This window comes from Habropoda laboriosa, unplaced genomic scaffold, assembly GCF_001263275.1.
Source record: "Habropoda laboriosa isolate 0110345459 unplaced genomic scaffold, ASM126327v1 scaffold65, whole genome shotgun sequence".
NCBI lineage: Eukaryota > Metazoa > Arthropoda > Insecta > Hymenoptera > Apidae > Habropoda > Habropoda laboriosa.
In genome coordinates, this window is record NW_017100254.1 from 852,408 (window position 1) to 866,782 (window position 14,375).

Below are 14,375 nucleotides of genomic sequence, written 5' to 3' on the forward strand. Positions count from 1 at the left end.
GGTCGGTGATAAAATTGCAATAAATATTTAAGAAATAACGGTGACATACTGTATTTCGACTCACGAATCACCTGGAAACGAGATAAACAAATTCTTGTAGCATAGGTACAAGTGTAATTGAATTAATAACCGAAGATAAAATATACACACCGGTTCCTTCGTCTTGTACAATTAAATTAAAACAGTCGGAAATGAAAAGGACCACGACGAGTAATTATCGAAAGAAGTTAACCCCTTAACTTGCACGCTCGAGTTAATTCGAGCGCGCTAAACAGGCCAAACTGTGCACACTCGAGATAATTCGAGCGGCGTTGTATTTGATGCTGCTATAATTTTTCACACTCGAATATATTCGAGAATTGAAAATAACAATGTGAAAGCTAAGAAAAAGAATCGTGTTATTGATATTTATCATTTACATAGGATTGTAAGCTATAATACTTATTTATTCGAAAATAAAATATAGCCTTTTTCCATGGAACAAAAGCGCAGTATATCGAAATTGTCCACTAAAAGAAAAGTTGAATCAGGAGTGATAACAAATGGAAACCTTTGAGGATGTCGATGTTCTAAAGTTTGTTTTTTTTACATTAAAAAAATTGATTTTTTTTGGCCGGTTTTTTTCAAAAAAACTGTGCGTTAAGGGGTTAATATCCGGGACTGATAAAATGGAAATTAGCACAGGTAGGGTAACGTTGCCCAATATGAGACCCATTTCTTAACACGTTAAGCGCCAAGCCTGTTTTCCTTTCCGTTTAGCCCACGATATTCGATTTCACCGATATGCTGGCGGCCGGAGATCCGTGTAAGGTTGTGATAAGACTGAATGTGTTTTAATAATAGTCGTTAAAATTTTTTTTTTGGTAACAAGTAATATTTAGGTACGTTCTTTTATGATCTCGAAATTATTTAAAATTTATCAATAGAGGAATATAATTTTTTAAATTGTACATCGTCAGTCAACGGTGACTGACGCGGCCCGAACGAAAAGTATACTGTCAGTCACCGATGACTGACATGGCGCTTAACGTGTTAAAGAAGTCGTAACTGTCGACTAAGAACAGTTTTATTAAAATTCGATACATGTTTTAAAAGTATGATTGTGTATCCTTCTGTAAGGTACTGGAATGTACAGTAAAGAAAACTCGGTTCTTTCGTAATAAAATAAAAAGGAAAAATTATGCACAGATTCAAAAAATGGGTTCCTAATATGAGAAAACTATTTTTTCCGTCTTTTTTCACACACTGGGCATATTAAATCTGTTTCTTCAGCGCCGCAGACTTCGCGGGCTCACCGGCAACACTGTACGCTAAAACAAAATTGGGTACCTAATATGAGACTCTTCTTATAATAGGAACTTCCGAGTAGCTTCGAGATTAAGTCTTCGTTATTTAACGACACGCAACTAGTAAGCACTGTACAACGGTGTTTGTGAAAATGATTATAAACTGACTATTTTCGAGGTATTTGTTAATTTAATCGAACCACGCGAAAAACTTTCTGCGACGTATTGCACAAACACGCTTGTTGAAGACGCTTGATCGATTTCAATTTGATAATTAACGCGGTTAATTACGAAACAAAACAGCACCGCTACGACATTCAAGAGTTCTGCAACGGAGATATGCTCGGGTCTCATATTAGGCTACTTTACCATTCGAGTTGATGATATAAACAAATTTTTCGAGTATAACAAATTAACAATTAAAGATAAGATCTGCTCGTATTTCACTCATGTGCGATCGAATTAAAATAATTCGAGTAATTATTTAACACGATTGGGAAGAACTTTTCAACTAGATATCACGTGACAGTTGAACGAAAAATTGAAAGGGGATAATTTACGCGGGATTCGAGCGATTAAATTTCCAATCTCGCAATTATCAATAGTAAAACGTCGATCAGTGGCGATAGTAGCAACGATTTTCCGGGTGAATCGCGTCGAAGAGGGAAAATCGAACGGTTAGTCTCGATAAACGATCGTTCCATTTTTTATCCGGGCAAATTTCACTTGGAAGCGTGGACTACAATACCGACCGCCATTAATTGCGCAGCTTTCTATCGGTCGATCGTTTTTATTTTTGCCCCGTCGCGGGATACAGGGTGTCTCGAACTGTACACGACTCGATTCGCCGCGATTTCACCGTGAAAAAAATGAACGAAAAAACACTGCACTTCGTTTTTTGTCGCATCCCTACGCTCTTTCGACACTTCACTGTAAAACTGTCCGGCATCGAAGATCGAATATCGATTTCACGAACCTCTTCACTGCCATTAAACGAACTCGATTGATTTCGAGAGAATATTTACGCTATTTGTACCTTTCTTTGTCGTAAGATGTATTCTGCGATTAGTTTGATTATTTCGAATGAAATGGTATTGTGAAAAAGGCTCGTGAAATCAACATGCAATCGATATGGAAGAATCACGGGTGAGATAAAGATAGAGAAAACTTCTTAACGTTAACAGAAAAGATTGTTTACCTAAATTTTGCGCGACACGACAGCTTATACATTCCCAACTTCGCACTATTTTCACTGATACGCTCTGATCAACACGATCAAACTAATTAGTAAACGCGACTGAACTTCCACGAGCACAACACTAACCTATGTCACCTCTGCTTCGTATACTTCGCGTCTAAACACCGCAATTAAGAAATCTACGCAGATGCGTGGCGGTCATGTGACCACGGCTACAATGGCGCCTAAATTCAAACTCGAATATAATGAAAGGGTCGTTCAAACAATTTCGAATAGTAAGCAACTTAGAATTTTCTAAAACTGATTGACCAAAAACGAATGAATACAATCTAAATAGTATTTCTAACCTCAAAAACACTCCTTAAAATCCAAATTAAATTTTCTCTTACATATTTAATACACAATGCTATTCATAAATACCAGAACACTTGTTATGTGTGCGATAAGTTTAATAAATCACGATGAACTTATTAAATACCTTGAAAAATTATTATTTATATATACGAAAACTGTATTTAAGGTAAGAATTTTAACTCTTTGTAATGAGTAATAATTTTTGCAAAAACTTCTTACTATAAAACTCATCGTGGACTATGTGCACTTTTAAAAATCGAAGAATATACTTAATTAGCAGGTGAATTGTCTTCAAAATGGAGGCTCGTGGAACAAAATATTGCTGCACATGTTTAACCTGCTCTTTCTCTCAGCAGAAATGATTGAAAATAGATCGAATCGGTGGTTTCGCGACACCGTGTCTATTTTTCCCGTTCTCCATGCCCGTTTTCCTCAATCCGGCCGTTTTCTCCAGGACCACGGGTTACGGGGCGAGCGACGCGGCGCGAATTTCGAATGCGGCGAACGTCGGTCATGCCCTTGGCGAGATTAATCGCCGCTGGGCCGCGGTCAGTTGGCTGGCAGCCCGGATAGAAAAGAGGAAGAGGCCGAGAAATGACGGGAAAGACGGCCAATAACAATGACGGATCGCCGGTTAACGGTGACGTGCCGGAGAAAAGCGCTACCGTGCAGCTTTTCGAAGAATTCGCCGTTGTATAGCTTTCTAAACCATACTACTAACCCTTTTCTTCCGACAACAGCGTCTATGAATTATGTAACACGCTCTGTACCGTGAAAAATGAGAAAAGTTTGAATAAATAAAATATTAAAATATCTAAGATGGTCCCTAAGGTGTTTAATGTGCAATTTTAATGAACTTAAAGAGTTGACATATCGGGGGATATGCTGCCGTGACAATTTTCGAGGAAACTCGGGGTTGAATAGTCTTCTAAACCACTGTAGCTATTATCAATCATTTAACACACTATTTACTACGAAAACTGAGAAAATTTTAAGTAGATCTTAACGTAGAATATTTATTTACCATTTTTACTAGTCTTAAAGAGTCTTATCCTGAAATAATCTGAAATTTCGAGAAAATTTTTCTCTCTCGTTGAAAGTAAAAGCTGTGGAAATTGTTCAATTTTCAGGATACGAGAGATAGAGTCGGGGGGGAAAAATGGAGAAGGGTGTATTTTGCATTTGCTAGCGGCGGTAGCGCGAGTTTGGCGACAACAAACGATCAATAAAGTCTCCGCGCTTTAGGAGCACGCTTCGCGCCTATCGCCTTCGAACGAGCATCGCGCGGCTCTTCGTCGACGGATATTCTTCGCACGTCTCGAGATACTCGGCCGGAGAGCCGCGTCGGGGAATGCAAACTGGCTGCAATTTAAGAGGCGAGGGAAACTCCACAGACGGGAGCAAGAAAATTTGCCGTCCACACATGCCTGCCAAAATCGATCGGTCTCTGCCTCGTGATTGTTACATTTTCTTTGGCCATAACAAGAACTGCACAGATTTTCACAACAAACGTATTAGATGTCACACATACATTTATGTCTTACTGGTCGATTCAATAAGTAACTACTTACTTTCAGAGAGTTAGTCAATGTTTCGTTTATATCAGTATTTTTAAAGAAGAATTTTTTAAGGGAAATTTTGTGAAGGACTTTTCTGAAAAGAAATTCCTTGTAGTAGATCTAAGAGAATTATCAAACTATGGAACTTCTTATACTTTATTGAGTTTCGAGGACTTAATTGAAGCATTGTTTGGATTTTCATTTGCGAATTGTAAAATAAAATTTTCTTTTTAGTGAGTCGTTATATGCTCTTCTTCTAGCCAATTAAACGAGGAACATTTTAAAGGCACTAAATCCTACATTTTCCATAATTAAAAATTAGTTAAACGAATAACAATATTGAAAGACTCGATCGATGTACCGTACATTTGTTTATTAAACAAACAGAAATTCTTCCAGATATATCACCTGCATTAAATTCTCAAATACGAAGCTACTATTTCATTCCATTAACTAAAGTGACCTAAATATCCTTACAAACTTCTACACTTGAGGAACAAGAATTCTCCAAAGTTCACCTATTAAAAAGAATTAAACAAAGAACAATATTTGAAGAAAAAAAAAAAAACAATTTAAATAAATTGCCAACAAATTCAATATAAAAATCGGACGATTATTTTTCCCGCGCAAAATAAAAATCCTTCGACTATGAATTCCAAAATAAGTCACAAAAGGTATCAGAAAATTGTACCATCGAACATCGCTTAAACACGAAAGAAAAAATTCCTCACCCTCGAAGTTTCTCTATTCTACTCGAAAATCAATTGAACCAGAAGTAAGATTGAGAGAGATCGATAGGGACTGTCTCTTAAGACTTCGACACCTTGTCCTCACCGCAAACCACTTGAACCGTAGAGCATCCTGGAATTCCGTGGAATTGCCGGTTCTCGAGACCCAACTGTTCCCTTTGCCGGTTTTCAAGACGCGTTAAAAGACAACGCGTGTCAACGGGCACGGAGAATTAATTCATCGTTGAAGTTAACGAAGGGAATAACTAGTTGCAACGGATGAGGTGGACGCGTGTAATAACGAGATGTCAGATAAGAAAGCAGCGGCGGCCGGCTGAAAATCGTTTCTCTCCGCAAGCCGATTCGCTTTTTCACGCGGAGTAGCGTGACACGCGGCAGCATGCGAACGATAGTTATACAGCCACGCTGATCGCCGCGCGCACGATCCAGATCGCCGGAAATCGGCACGAATCATCGTCCCTTTGTGCAGCCGTCACGTGAACCTTCTGCTTTTCTCTTTTCTTTCTTTCTTTTTCAATAAAGAGAGGAGTTTTCGCGTGATGGAGATTGCAGACTGAATTGTTTCTCCTTTTGTGAGATTTTTAGCGATATTTGCAAGATTGAAAAAAAATTGACAATTCTGTTTTTGGGAACGATACTACTTCTTCTTTTAAAGTTGAAGGTTCAAAACAATTTACCATTTTGTTCTCGGAAAAAGGAAGAAGGAAGATTTTGTTGAATTACGGGGATTAAAGATTGAATTGTTTCTTCTGTTGTGAGGTTTTAAGTTTTCTTCCTTTTTTTTTTTTTAATCGAAAGGTTTACGTTAGATATATTCGTTGGATTCGATAATAATATTCTAAAACTATTTTTCTGGCAAGTAGAGTAGGTAATATTCTGCGAGGAAAAAATATTCAGTTGTTTCTGTCAATGTTTGTCTTCAATTTGAAAGGTTAAAAAGAATATTTCATTATCGGAATGAATTAGTTGTATCCTTGAGTGTTCAAATGATAAAGAATTTCAGTAATAAATATTGAATTCTTTCTTTTTCGCCGAGTTCAGTGAGTTTTGAACGATTTTCCATCTAAATCGACAGGTTTCAGGAATGAAATGCATATGAAAATCTTATCCTTTTAAGTTTGGAGATGTATACGGTGGAAATATGTATTAGTCAAAGCGATCGCCTAAGTGAGGAGATTCTTAAGGTAATTAGAATAATTGCGCCGCTTTTGAACCACATTTATCGCTCTAATTGCCACTACTTATGAATAATTTACTCGTTAAAAAGTAGAATTACTACGATTCCTAACATTCATTCGTCTTCGACATTTTCAGAATATCTTAGAAGACTCTACTAAATTTTCCGGATTTCGAATGCCACGAATTAATTTCAAACTTTCAATTCCCTCCACTTCTACTAATTTCAACTGCATATTTCTCACGAATAAACGAGCAATTTACATTCTGTTTCATTTTCTGAATTTCAATTGCAAAAAGTCACACAACTTCGACTGCAAAAGTTTCTCCCAAAACGTCAATTCTTGTAATCATTTTTTTCTAATAATTCCAGCGTTGATCTTTCGAAAAATTTCACCCATAAACGACCTAAATCCTGCATAAAATCGAAAAACTTCTCGCAAAATAATTCTTCTTAAACTAGAATATTCTTCTAGCCACTAAATCGCATCATAATTCCTACCCTGAAAGAAACCCCTTCTAATAGGTATCCACATTTTCTCTTCGAATCGAACAATCACTTTAATCCACCACAATTGATAAAATCTCGATCCCGCAAAACTCGATCACCACACCTCTCTCAACAATTCCCACAGCAAATCGATCGATTTATCGCCAGAGTCGTGATCCATTACCACCGCGATCAATTTTTCCTATGAACCTTCACTCTCCAGGCCACAATTCCGATCTTATCGTCTCTCCACCGCTATTTTCTAATAGAATAAACTTTTCCTTTCGTCTAACGTCAGGTGCTCAATTATCACGCAAGAAATTTCCAAGGGAATGTTTAAAAAATGTCCCGAAAATGTTTATAGCGATATTTTCTTCGACGTTTCCAGGTTTAGGCTGCGCTAGAAGCAGTCATAGAACTCTGTACACGTCCTCACGGTTTTCTGGTATTATTCTTAGGACGGTTTCCAAGTTCTGGAACGGCCGGAGGAGCTGTTAATCATCCTGTTGAGGCAGAACCGCGGCTTGTGACCCGCGATGGCTATCAGCGCGTTGGATTAATTCACAGTTTCTCCGGCAGAGATTTATGGAGATAGCACTGCTTAATTCTCCCGCCGTTGACAGCTTTTTTTATCTATGCGCTGCTCAAGCTAATGGATCTCGAACGACCGGCCACCGATCGACTCTTTTTCACCGGTGTATGATCTATTCGATCGGACCCGACGATCTTCGAACGTTCAACTTTCCCCGTGGTAAACTCACTTTTCGCGTAATTTCGAAGCTTCGAGCTTCTTCTTTTTCCTTGTATCGTATCACACTTTGCCACTGACGAAGAGTCGACGGAAATTGTTGCAAATTTAGAAGCTTGAAGTTTCCTCTTATTTGCTTGTATTACACTTAAAAGTTCGAAGTTTCATTTCTTTCTTCGGCATTGATAAAAATACTCCTTCGTTGAATAATCTTGACAATTGTATTTTTTAAATTTAACAGAAATTGCACTTCGTTGCTGTTGAACAATTTTCGTTGCAATAACGTGGCTAATTTTTCGTCGGATATTGAAAAAATTCTTTTTTCACTTGTATTAGAGTCAATTTTTTACTTATTTATATTGAACAAATAACTCTTTGTAAGAATACGTTCGAGTAATTTCGAGTTTTTCCAAGTAAAAGAATATTCCTTGGAAAAAAGTGGCTGAATTTTGGAATTCACTGAAGATATATTTTTGTTCAACGTCGTTCTCGATTCTTATTCCTACAAATGAGAAGTGAGATGGTTTCTTGTCAGATTGAATAGAGTATCCGTTGAACGGCGACGACCAGAATGCGCCAACCGCCTAACAACATGGCCGACATTGCGCCAAAGAAACGCGCCAAGAATTCTTTGCGCTCTTCGACCCTGTCAGCCCCATTCGACACCGAAGAAACGGTAAAAAATTGTAAAGCTACAAGAAACTTCTTTTCGAAGTGCTTTACGATAAACTTCTTAGCATAAAATCATCGAATTACTATTTCATCTATTATTTCAGCATTTTCTAAAATTCTCTGTTCAGAAAATCAACTGAATTGTCGTTGAACTTTTTCCAAAATAATTTTACCAACTTCTTTAATAAAAATTCGAATTAAATTGTTAAAGAAATTAAAGAAAATATCATCGAAGAATTATTTTTCGATATTCTTCGGTGTTTGCAGAGACTTTCGGTAATGTGACAGTGGAATCAAGCGAGAAGGGTAATTAAAAGGCTCTAATTAGCCGCGTTTCATCACGGCGGACAATGTCCAGTCGCGTGGCCGGTGACAAAAGCGCCGCTTTTCCAGACTTTTTCCGTCGGCCGCGTTGCGTAAGATGCGCGAGACGCGGAAACTGAGCGCGTTTCCGGTCGACGATGGCACCGCGCCAGGACACAACCAGCGAGACACCAGATCTTTGTCTCGAAGCTTCAGAATTCCTCCTTTTTCCCTCAACTATTCTCGAGCTTGGATTGTTGATTAGTGAGAAAGTACCAGCCTCCATTTTGCGGTGATCGAGTGGACGTATGTATATAGAATCGCGACATTTTTCTGACGAACTTTCGCAAGTCTCTGAACTGTTTTGAGTGGATTTGCGAAGCTCTGTGTTGAATTAGGTGGACGTAAAAAAATGGTGTTTAGAATTAAGGAAAATTTGTGATATCGTTCTGACGAATTCTGAAATAATTTTCAGTAGCTTTTTTCGAGTTTTGTGATACTTAACGACAAGAACGTAATACTGTGAATTTTATGAGCTTCCATTTTGTGTGAAAACGAGGATAATCATTTTCTAAATAATTTTGAATTAATTATTTGTTAATATGAAATCCTGAGAATTTTTGCTTTCGAAAATAATGCAACGATTGATGAAAGAAAACAGGTTGAAAATTCAGAATTTTGAATAGTTTTCAAGCAAGATCGTCACGGATCAGCCTGAGCTTCCATTTTGTATTACACTGACAGTCCACGCTAAGAACTTCCCCCTAAAGTCACAAAATTGAGATTCGAGGAATATTTAGACCCACTTTGTAGCTGTCAATTCATTTCTCCAATTTTCTGTCTCAGTTTTCGCAACTGGAAGCGAAAATTTTATCGACGATCGACGCGAAAAAACGCAAGCTCCCCGTCAAGTTTAATTTTCATAAAGGATCATTGAAATGAAATGCGACATTTCGCGATCACAAAAGCCGATGAATCATCGACTCAACGAAGCAAGAGCTTCAGCCCTGATTTCGCTTTAAAATCGACTGCTTATGATCGAGGGATGGGCGAATTTTCCCATGACTCGTCGCGTTTCCGCTTTAATTTCATTTTAATTGCAGTCGTGGCGAAAAGAAACGCGAGCTTATGATCGAGGCGTTGATGAACTTTCCCTTCGACATCGATTGTATTAATTGGCGATGGAAAGCGTAAACTTATGATCGAATAGATGAATTGTTGGGCAACTTTAAAACAAAGGCATTCGACGAGAGGGGAAAGTAGTTTTCTATGGAGTTAAACTAACTACGTTAATTTTTCCGATATCAAATTTTGAATTTCTTCGAAAATTATGAGATTTCGAGTAATTTCTGCGGCAAAAATAATTGCAGAAGTTGTGGTGTGTCAAGTTTGAAGTTGCTGAATGGTCAGAATTGCGTTTCTGATCATTCTTGACAGAAAATAGCAGCAAATGAACAATTCTGATCTATTCAGTGTGAAATCAAGTTTTCTAAAAATCAACCAACCTACTATAAATTGTATTTACTCTTAACTATTGTTTTAACAAAATCTCCAAACAACAGATCTGTAAATTTCTAACTCATTTTTATCACATTTTCACATCACTCTAGCACACTCTGGAGCTCTATAAAAATTCTGTCACCAACGATTCGATGATTCGAAATTTAATTAGAATCTCTATTCTCACAGAAAATTCGTGTCTTCAAACAACACTCTTTAACTTTACTGAAATTTTTAAGTAAAAAATTCTCACCATCCTTCCATTCGCACGTTAATTTTCCCTCAACTAAGGAAATATCCATTTCAAACAGCAATTCAACCCTTCCATTCCTCAAACAACACACGAACGGCACTTTCCACAAACTTCCAAGAAAGTTCCTCTTCCATCAATCCTTGGAAATCTTTGATTCAACACCTGAACACCTAACAATGTCTTCGAGAACAACTGACAGCCAGGTAAGCTGTCTAAAACACGCTGAACAGACCGATCGAACGTCGTCTGGGCGAATAAATGTATGAATAAAGTATGGAAACGGTTCGCCATTGGCAGGGAAGACGTCCGTCTTCCAATCTCTTTTGCATCGTTAGACGCGCATCTCGAGCAGATCGGAACAGAGGAGGCTGCGATTTCTATAATCGAGGAGGCCGCGGAAAGCCGCGGAGAAAGTGCGAGGAAGGAATACGCGACGCTTTGCAGAAACCGCGCGCAACAAGTTCGACGGTATCGCTCGTAAAACACCGGCTGAGACACGATAATTAAGTGGCCGGCCGATTTTTCCGCAGCCGCCGCCGCTTTGAAGCGAATCGACCGCTTTAGTGGCCCGATTAATCATAATTTCTGGATCGTTCGGCGTACAACTTCAAGATTTTTTGAGCAATGGAAGTTTAAGAGACAACCAATGGAGGCTGAACGATTATTTGAATTTTTTCGTTTCATAGGAAATCTTGATTTTCTCTTTGGGAAATGATAGGCGAGACCTGAGAACATTCGAAGTTTTGGAATTTTTTTATATGGGACAAGAAATTGGGAGTTCCGTGAATTTATTTGGGAGTGTAATTAATGATTTTCTTTATGCGGAGGAAAATTTTGAAGTTGTTTCAAAGTGGAAATTTAAGATAAAAGAGGAAGAGGAAGTGAAATGACAGGAATTTAGAAAAAGACATATTCTGACATAGAAGTTTTCGGGAATTTTTAAATTTTCAAATTTGAAGAAGCAGCAATATATAAATTAGAGCACTAAAAATGAATTTTGAGCACAATAGAAAATCTTGCAATTTTGTAACTTGAAAAATATGAAATTTTAGTAAAGTGTCACAATAATTTGTATGTTATATTGAAATTTTCTGTAAAATTCTCAAAAATTCTGCACTATTCATCTCCAAATATACACTTCACCTCTCCAACAGTGTCATCTAACAATTTTCTTTACTTAACAACAGAAAACTTTGAAGATTGAAAATCTCCATGGAGATTTCTAGAAGATTCGCAGTAATCCTAAGAAAATAGTTCCATTCCACTCCCTTAAAAAATATTTCAGCCAGTCACAAGTCACTTTGCTCAATCGTTCAGCAAAAACAACGTTTTCCACCAAATTTGTGTCAACTTAACCTAAAAGAAATTCTTCCAGTTTTCATTTTGTAACTAAAGCAACCTATTCGGCGTGGTTCGGTACGATTTCACCTGTGAACAACTTGTTCACCGAATTCTACGAGCAACGTAAGCACGAACGCTACTCGAAACTATTTGGAACAAGAATTCTAGCGTTCGTGCACGAAGATTTCATTCTCTGTAACGCTCGAAGGTTGAATTAAACTACTGGCGGACGTAGGTTTTACGTCTCAATTTAGATTCTACTGGTTCACAGCGGTAAGATCAACAAGCTCTATTTGTCCCAACACCTGATTCATCTGATCAACGGGGCTTTTTGCGGAGGAACGAGATGTTTATCAGATTCTACGATTCGCTTATCAACGAAACAACCTGTTTTACTCTGGACAGGCCTGGAGATTCCTGAATGGAGGCTCAATTCGAGGCCTAAACGCAGCTCGAGCACTCTAATTTGCTTCAAGAAAGTTAATTGCGCTTTGAACTGACGTTTCCTATTTAAAACGTCGCTATTTAGAACGTCACTATTTTAACTATGAGTGGAATATTATAGTAAACTTTGATGCAATACGGCAAATATAGCTTTAAGTAGCAGATTTCACATAAGACCAATTGGACAGAGTAAATCAGACATGATTCTGTATTCTACCATATATAATTACATGATTTTTAACCGCTATTAAAGTGAAAGTTCTGCGAAACGTATTTGACACTTTGTATTTCTTAATCTTCGCTAAATTTTTTCTAATCAAATATTTCTCGACAATGCGAGCACACAATCACTAATAATTCAACATTCTGCTACATTATTTTCTAAGGATTGTATCCTATATGAAACTAATATTGATCCATACGCTATTCAACGTTCCATTTTGCTCGTTCTTTTGCTAATTCTATGTAAAACGATAATCTTCATCAGTGCCAAAATCCTATTTCCTGTACTTCAAACTTATAGTCTTACAATCACTCCTCTAAATCTCTTTTACAGTTCCTATTACACATTGTACGTAGATGATATACTTTCAGACATTATTTTCACACGGTTTGTCAACAATTGCAATCAACACTGAATGATTTATCAACTAACATTCCTGGAAGCTTAAATTCATCTTCCTAACCTAACTTCGATTCAACCCCACTCGGTCAACAATCCTACAGAATCTGAATCAACTTTGAACCATTCGTCAGCAACCATTCCTATACAACTCGAATCAACGTTGAGAAACCGATAGCCCTATTTTAGCACATCAACCAACAACTCTATCTTCTTGAATTAATGCTAAATCACTGATCAACGAACAACTCTGTAGAATTCCGCTCAACGTCAACTCACTGCTCAACAATAAACAACTCTATCCCCTCGAAACGTTATCAAACCACTACTCAGCAAACATTCCTACAAAACTCCTCTCGACATCAACTCACTTCAAAGAAAACCTACCACCACAACACTGTCGTGAACAACACGCTTCCTTCGAATTTCCCTAGAAGAATACACTGTTCTCCTCGAACGTTCTCTCTCACCTGGCGGCGTGAGGCCGTGCGGGTTCAGATGTGGATGATGATGCGCACCGCTGAGAATCCCTTTTCCCTGAAGATGATGTGCCGTCGGTCCAGGCGAGCTAGTAGCCGGCAGATGTGCCGCCGGATTGTAAAACCCAGCCGCGGCCAGCGCGGCAGCGCTGAAGTAACTCGCCGCAGCCACCGCCGAGGACGGATGCGACAATTCCCTCTGACTTGGCAAAGGTGGCGGCGTTTCCGGCGCTGCCGCCGGGCTTCCTGGTCCTCCAGGTGGCGGTGAGCCGCTCCCCTGCGACGACGAGCCACCTAATATCGGTGGATGCGTCGTGGCAAGGATACGCTGAAATCCGTCGGTCTTGGCGCGGCTGGCGCTGGCAGGTGGCCGCCGGATATATGCCCGTTCGGATTGCTGGATGGGGTTCCAGCGATCGAGGTGGCGAAGGCCGAGTGCTGATTCAGAGCCGTCGCTGACGCGGGGTACGCCATCCCAGGCCCCCCCGCCTCGGCCCTCGGCCCCGTGTTTGCACCCTCGACCACGTTAGCCTCCAATTCTCGTCTACGTCGCTGGCCCTCGATGTCCTTCACGGAGGAGTCCACGGGCTCCTCCTCCACCACCTCCTCGGGCCGTGATCGCTGCTGCAGCGCGGAGGGTTGCGGAGTGCTGGCGCAGTGGGTACCCCTGCACGCTGTGTCTTGTTCGAATCTCATCGAGACGGGCGGATAGGCCGAGTCACGCGAGATTCCTCTTTCGATGAACCTTAATTTAGCCTCTCACGCACTCGAACTTTCACGCACTTCCCTTGTTTTTTTAGTTTTTCCTCCGGCTATAGATATCTAGATATTTAGAGTGATCCTTTTCGTAGTGATTGGTACTTCTTTGTTTTTTGTTTGTTCTTTTCTTTTGTCACTTGTCCTATGGCTCGCACTCGCGTCTTTTTGCGCAGCTTGTTCTCACTGTATATGTTATTAAACGTGTCTGTTTTTTTTTCTTTTTTTAAAGGAGAAACACACTCGTCGATAGGGTAGATAATATCGGTGTGCAGCACTTGTTTTTACTCTCTACTATTTCGCACTCGCGTCTTTGATATGCTAGTTTACTATTCTCACTGGACCGTAGTATCACTCGTGGTGTCCGTCCCTCGCGGTAGAATCTCGTGCATGCTCGAGATTCTCGGCTACGCGAAATCGAGGCGCTCGCTGGGGAACGATCGCT

The 14,375-nt window shown here is 39.2% G+C and overlaps 1 protein-coding gene across 1 annotated transcript in view; it reads right to left on the reverse strand.

Annotated features, from left to right (window-relative positions):
* Positions 1 to 14,042, reverse strand: part of LOC108572211 (optomotor-blind protein) — a 137,118-nt gene extending 123,076 nt beyond the window's left edge. Inside the window, 2 exon segments of the mRNA XM_017934411.1 lie at positions 13,166 to 13,495; positions 13,498 to 14,042. Of these exon segments, the coding sequence (XP_017789900.1) occupies positions 13,166 to 13,495; positions 13,498 to 13,870 (703 nt within the window). The 5' untranslated portion in view covers positions 13,871 to 14,042.
* Positions 14,043 to 14,375: the final 333 nt, after the last annotated feature.